The sequence below is a fragment of the Ixodes scapularis genome, unplaced genomic scaffold (assembly GCF_016920785.2).
Source record: "Ixodes scapularis isolate PalLabHiFi unplaced genomic scaffold, ASM1692078v2 PGA_scaffold0__279_contigs__length_252992795, whole genome shotgun sequence".
Taxonomy (NCBI): domain Eukaryota; kingdom Metazoa; phylum Arthropoda; class Arachnida; order Ixodida; family Ixodidae; genus Ixodes; species Ixodes scapularis.
Window position 1 is genome coordinate 7,944,534 of NW_024609835.1, and position 6,680 is coordinate 7,951,213.

A 6,680-nucleotide genomic window follows, 5' to 3' on the forward strand; every position below is an offset into this window, starting at 1 on the left:
GTCACCGCACCAAGTGCTCGCGCAGTAGGAAGCCGGGCAGCGTAGGTTTCTATGCGCTGCCGTCGCTGAACAGGCTGCTGGTCAGACAGTAGGAGCGAGCCGCCATTTGCCCTGGCCGATGGTGTCGTTCCGCCCCCAGCCCGTTCTCCCGGCCAGTCCTTTCCACGCTCTCCGTGCACGCACTACAAATTTCTTCCCTTCTTCGTCATCTTCCTTCTCCCTCCGGGCCGATCCATGGGTTGACTTGCACTTCTTCTTGTGCACACTAAGTCACATCATCAAAACTATCCTGTTTCTGCAACTACTTCCTATCAGTATTCACTTTGACTGTTCCTGGTGACACCCGTATTGACTCCCACCCCATCCATCCCATCTGATATCAAGGAACTCGTGTTTAATTCTGACGCCATTGTTAGACTTTTAAACTCGCTGCCTAATGCTGCCATTTAAGGAATGTTCAGGTTTTCTCGTAATGTTTTTGTATGCTTTATTCACAAAATCTCTCTCAGAGTGTACTTTGCTTAGTGATTCAGAGAAGGTTTATACAGTCCTTGTACAGAAAGGCGGTTCGAAAAACAAGGTAGAAATTTCACTCCTCGGTACGTCTTCTAAACTCATCGAGCACATTCTTTACGCTAGCATTCTAGACCATTTAAATATGAACAATGTTTTCACCTCCTTTATTATGGGTTTCGACCTGGCCTTTCTTGTAATACTCAGATGGGGGAGTTTTATTACGACCTAGTGTGGTAGACAGCCAGGTGGCGCCCCCTGCACACCTGGTATATAAAGAGCATGTCGCACGAGATTAAAACAGATGAACACTGGGCAAGCTTGCTGCACTCGTCAATGCCCCGCTGTCCCGGGAACTCGCCGAACATTACAGTGGCGACGAGGAAGTGGAAGTGTTGAACTGCTGCCGTCGGACCGTGCGCCTGTTCTGGAATGCCGGTGGTTGGCAAACTAGAGCCGTTTGACACTGAAACGAACTGGAGCGAGTACCGGGAGCGGGTTGAACAGTACTTCATCGCCAACGATGTCAGGGATGCGAAAAGGCGAGCTGTTTTACTTACGTGTTTTGGACCCGCCACATATTCGTTGCTTCGAAATCTTCTGGCTCCTGTCAAACCGTCAGAGGCCAGCCTAGAAACCATTTTCGAGGTATTAGGCGAGCATTTCTCACCGAAGCCTTCGGAAGTCGTCGCAAGCTTTAAGTTCAATTCACGGATGCGTCATGACGGTGAGACAGCGGCAGACTTCTTTGCTTGTCTGAACAAGCTGGCGGATCATTGCGGATTCGGCGCGTTCCGAAATAGAATGCTGCGAAACCGCATCGTCGGAGGTATTAATGACGAGATGATACAAAGGCGACTCCTAGAGATTCCAGATTTGACCCTTGACCTCGCAAAAAAGACGGTCGTTGCAATGGAAGCAGCGAAGAAAGATTCGCAGATGCTATCGACGTCTATCCAGCCAAACCTCGCGTCAGCTAACACAGTGTCACGCGATGCAGCTGTGAACCCGAAGCGGAAGACTGGCACCATCTCGTGTTTTCGTTGCGGAGGCGAGCATTACGCCACACAGTGCCGTCATGCAAGTACCACTTGTCACAAGTGTCGGGGAAAGGGGCATCTGGCACGAGTGTGCAAGGGGAAGACAGCGGATGCGACCGCCGGCGGCCCGACGACGTCCACTAGAATACCGAGATCGGTCCACACCTTGGACGAAGCGGGCCAGTCGCAAGATGTCTCACTGCCAGAAGTCTACGAGATGTGGGAAATGACATCTTCTGCAGTCGACGGCCAACCTTTCCGAGTGGAAGTTACGGTGAACGGGACTCCATTGCTGATGGAACTTGACACGGGAGCTAGCGTGTCTGTTGTGTCTGAGGAGACATTTCGACGCGAATTTCCATCAAGGCAGCTGGACCCGTCGCGCATCATGCTGAAAAGCTATTCAGGTGAACTTTCCCCAGTTCAGGGAAGCCTTACTGCAACGGTGAGACTTGGAAACCGCGAATGTCAGGACATCCTGTATGTTGTCCCTGGCACCTGCCCATCTCTGCTAAGACGTGGCTGGATGAAAGGCCTTGGCATCAAGCTTTCCAACGCGAAGGATGTCAACTTCGTGACTTCTGTTGCGAACCTCGTTGCTGAATACTCCAGTATCTTTGATGAAGGTCTAGGAACTTTCAAGGGGGTGGCCGCAAAGATAAATCTTCAGGACAACGCCAAACCAAGGTTTTTCAAGCCTCGTTCAGTTCCATTTGCGATGCTTGACAAAGTCAATGAGGAGTTGCAACGCATGGAACGGGAGGGAGTCCTACGTCCAGTGAAGACTTCGGAATGGGCTGCCCCTTTTGTACCGGTCCTGAAACAAAATGGGCAGGTTCGCATCTGTGGAGACTTCAAAGTCACTGTGAATCCTGTGACTGTACCTGAAAAGTACCCCATCCCGCGAGTGGAGGACCTGTTTGCTAAGCTGAGCGGAGGCGAGAAATTCAGCAAGTTGGACTTAAAAGATGCATACCTACAAGTTAAACTTGATGAGAAGTCGTCACAACTGGTTACCATCAACACTCCACGAGGTCTGTACCAGTACACTCGACTGCCGTTCGGTGTGACCTCTGCACCATCGATCTTTCAACGAGAGATGGAGAACCTATTGCAAGGACTTAAGAACGTCGTTGTATATTTCGACGACATTCTCGTGACAGGGCGAAACGATCAAGACCACCTGGAAAACCTGAGCCAAGTGCTGAGTCGGCTGCAGCAAGCTGGGCTGAAGCTGAAGCTGTGCAAGTGCGATTTCTTGGTTCCCCAGGTGAAATACTTGGGTCATGTCGTGAGCTCTGCGGGATTCCAACCAAACCCAGAAAAGACTGACGCAGTACTGAAAGCTCCAAGGCCTACCGATCTAAAAACGCTGCAGAGCTACCTGGGACTGGTCAATTTCTATCGTCGGTTCCTGCCTAACTTGTCCAGCGTTCTACATCCGTTAAACCATCTTTTGGGGGCAAAGACGCCTTGGACTTGGGGTGCGGACCAGGAACAAGCTTTTCGTCAGAGCAAGAGTTACTGCTGTCTGCCGCGGTATTGGCGCATTATGACCCGAAGAAAGCAGTGGTGCTTATCTGCGATGCGTCGCCGTACGGAATTGGGGCTGTCCTTGCTCACCGAGAAGATTCAGGTGCTGAGAAACCAATTGCGTTTGCATCTACAGGTCTTCTGCCGGCTGAGCGCAACTACAGTCAGCTTGACAAGGAAGCCCTGGCTCTGATATTTGGTGTGACTAAGTTCCGGCAATACCTGTGGGGTCGTGACTTCGAAGCGGTCACAGACCACAAGCCCTTGCTGGGGCTGCTTGCTGCGGACAAGCCTGTACCTGAGACCTGTTCGCCACGTGTGCTGCGTTGGGCACTGATGCTGTCGGCTTACAGCTACAAACTGAAGTACAGACCTGGTTCACACATAGCAAATGCGGATGCCCTGAGTAGGCTGCTACTGCCAGTTCCTCCATGTTCCATCGAGCGGCCAGCCGAGGTATTTATGCTCGAGGGGGCCTATCCTCGCGTACTACTTGCGTCTGTCGTGGCCGACGCCACTTCAAAAGACTTGATTTTGGCGAAGCTTCGAGATCATTTGTGGTCTGGAGCTGAGCTGCATGACCCAGACTTAAAACCGTACGCTCCTCGAACACCTCAGCTGTGCGTACAAGAGAACTGTATCCTGTTGGGGTCAAGAGTCGTCATCCCAGGATCCTTACAACCAGAGGTTCTACGACTCTTGCATGAAGGTCATCCAGGGATCGCCAAAATGAAGGCCGTGGCTAGGAGTCATGTATGGTGGACATCATTAGATGAAGACATTGCGGCTACAGTGCGGGGATGTCGTGTGTGTCAAGAAAACCAGCGACTCGCACGACCAGCACCAATGATGCCATGGCCATTCCCAGAAAAGCCATGGTCTTGTCTTCATATCGACTTTGCTGGACCAATGAAGAACCGATATCTACTCATCGTGGTGGACGCCTACTCAAAATGGATTGAGGTCGTTCCTGTGTCCACGCCGTCGGCAGAAGCCACAATCCCTTGCCTGCGGGTGATGTTTGCCTGTCACGGACTACCAGACCTCGTCGTATCCGATAACGGGCCGGCATTTGTAAGCGGTAGCTTTAAGAACTTCCTTCAACAAAATGGAATAAGGCAGGTTCTAACACCACCGTATCACCCAGCGTCAAATGGAGCCGCTGAGCGAGCGGTTCAAACCATAAAGTTGAAGCTGAAGAAGGCAGCTGATGGAAGTTTCCAGTGTCAGCTGGCCCGAATCCTGCTCAACTACAGAACTACACCTCATGAAACCACAGGGTGCACTCCGGCGGAGTTACTGATGGGCCGCAAGTTGAAGACTGCTTTGGCTCTACTTCACCCGGACCTGAGGTCAAGCGTATCGAAAAAACAACTCATCCAGAAGATGGCGCACGACAGGGGTGCTCGACTGATACCAACTGTCCAACCGGGTGATGCCGTTTATGCGAGAAATTTTCGACAAGGTCCTCTATGGGTACCGGCAACTGTGACCGACACTCCAAGTGACCACATCACAGATGTCGCACTCCCAGATGGTCGGTGTTGGAGACGTCATGAAGGATATCTGCGTCCTGCCCTATCCCAAGCTAGGGCATCATCGGGTCCGCGACCAGAGCCGGTGGATCAGGCCGCTCCTCCTAATGAGAGTATGCCTGTACCACTAGAGCATTCTGCCCAAGCGGTACCTCAAACCGTAACAGCTGAATACCAGCATGACGATACTCAGCCTGTTCCTGGCATTCCGCTACCAAGGAGTCCTGGTACTCCACTACCGAGGAGAAGTGATCGAGCACGAAAGCCTCCTGTGCGCTTTTCACCGTGAAAATCGGTGGGACCTTGGCTCATTTTTGTTAGGGGGGGGGGGGAGGAATGTGGTAGACAGCCAGGTGGCGCCCCCTGCACACCTGGTATATAAAGAGCATGTCGCACGAGATTAAAACAGATGAACACTGGGCAAGCTTGCGTGCACTCGTCAATGCCCCGCTGTCCTGGGAACTCGCCGAACATTACACCTAGCAAACACATATGACGAGGGGCTTCATACAGATTGGCTTTTCCTTGATCTCTGAAAAGCCTTTGACCTCATTCCGCAAAATTTTGTTCTTTATGAACTCAAGGCCCTCAGCCGAGGAGTTATTACAGCCGCGAAGGTCGAGGTTACAACCCACCCGACTCGGCTCGGCACTACATGAGAGTCGTGAAAAGAAACTTCTCGCTTCTCAAGCGCGCGGTCGTGCCGTTCATGTACGGCGCCAGGTTATAGTCGAACTCCGGAGGTCGTCACAACTCAGACAGCATTATGGTCGACCAGGCAACGCTAGACAAGCTGGATGCGGGCTTCAAAAAGCTCCAGGATGCTAAGGACTGCAAGTCGCTGCTCAGGAAGTACCTCACCAAAGATGTAGATGCCTTCGAAAATCTCAAGACTCGCAAGACCGCCATGGAAGCCAGCTTGCTCGACATCATACAGTCCGGCGTAGAAAAAGTCGACAGCGGCGTCGACCTGTGCACCACGGATGCCGAATCGTACACGCTGTTCGCCGACCTGTTCAACCCGGTGATCGAAAACTACCACGGCGGCTTCAAGGCTACCGACAAGCACCGGCCCACGTACTTCAGAAACCTCAACACCCCAGTCAACGTGGACCCTGACGACCAGTTTGTCATCTCCACCCGCGTGCGCTAGGGACGCTCGTTGCAGGGCTACCCTTTCAACCCGTGCCTGAAGGAGGCCCACTGCCGCGAGATGGAGGAGAAAGTGAGCTCGACTATGCGCACACTGGAGGACGAGCTAAAGGGCACCTACTACTCGCTGACCGGCATGGACAAGAAGACGCAGCAGCGGCTCATCGACGACCACTTCCTCTTCAAAGAGGGCGACCGCTTCCTGCAGGCGACCATCGCTTCCATCGAAACCAAGCGCTCCATTCCCCCGAGGGGGAGGAATGTGTGGGGAACGGGAAAAAAGACGAGAATAAAGAGGACCGACAACCGGGTGGCGAGCGGGCGCGCAGGGCAGTCGGAGCTTGCACACCGCGAGGATTAATGTTCGTTTTCTTGTCTCCACAAGTCCTGCAACTTCAATAATCAGCGAGCCATCCCAGAACCTTCGCAAATACTGTGAAGGCCTTGAGTTCATAAAAAACGAAATTGTGCGAAATGATGTCAAAGGCTTTTCGAAGATCAAGGAAAAGCCAATCTGTGTGAAGCCCGTTCTCATATGTGTTTGCTAGGTCGCGATATAACTCCCCCATCTGAGTAGTGCAAGAGAGGCCAGGTCGAAACCGATGATGAAAGGGGGTGAAACAATTGTTCATATGTAAATGGCCTACATTGCTAGCGTAAAGAATGCGCTCGATGAGTTTGGAAGACGTACCGAGTAGTGAAATTGGCCGGCAGTTTTCTACCTTGTTTTTTGAACCGTCTTTCTGTACGGGACTATATAAACCTTCTCTGAATCACTAAGCAAAGTATAATCTGAGAGAGTTTGTGAATGAACCATACAAAACCATTGCGAGCACACCGGGACATTCCTTGTGCGGCCGGATTTTTATCTGGATTAAGTGAGTTCATACGTTTAACAATGCCGTCA

At 51.9% G+C, this 6,680-nt stretch overlaps 2 protein-coding genes across 2 annotated transcripts; both read left to right on the forward strand.

Moving 5' to 3' along the window:
• Positions 1-1,425: 1,425 nt before the first annotated feature.
• On the forward strand, positions 1,426-5,351 carry LOC120836275. Its single transcript, XM_040213554.3, has 2 exons — positions 1,426-2,240; positions 5,231-5,351. The coding sequence occupies exons 1-2, from the start codon at positions 1,426-1,428 to the stop codon at positions 5,349-5,351; spliced, it is 936 nt and encodes a 311-aa protein (XP_040069488.1).
• A 36-nt stretch (positions 5,352-5,387) lies between these two features.
• LOC8040567 (arginine kinase-like) lies at positions 5,388-5,774 on the forward strand. Its single transcript, XM_040213539.1, has one exon. The coding sequence runs from the start codon at positions 5,388-5,390 to the stop codon at positions 5,772-5,774; it is 387 nt and encodes a 128-aa protein (XP_040069473.1).
• The last annotated feature ends 906 nt before the right edge of the window (positions 5,775-6,680 follow it).

What these genes read in the sequence shown, in the direction of transcription:
- LOC120836275 (XM_040213554.3), top strand. Translation starts at nt 1,426, where the DNA reads ATGGAAGCAGCGAAGAAAGATTCGCAGATGCTATCGACGTCTATCCAG. An exon ending in CAGGACAACGCCAAACCAAG is followed by an intron (nt 2,241 to 5,230) that starts GTTTTTCAAGCC and finishes GAGTTATTACAG; the next exon opens with CCGCGAAGGTCGAGGTTACA.
- LOC8040567 (XM_040213539.1), top strand. Translation starts at nt 5,388, where the DNA reads ATGGTCGACCAGGCAACGCTAGACAAGCTGGATGCGGGCTTCAAAAAG.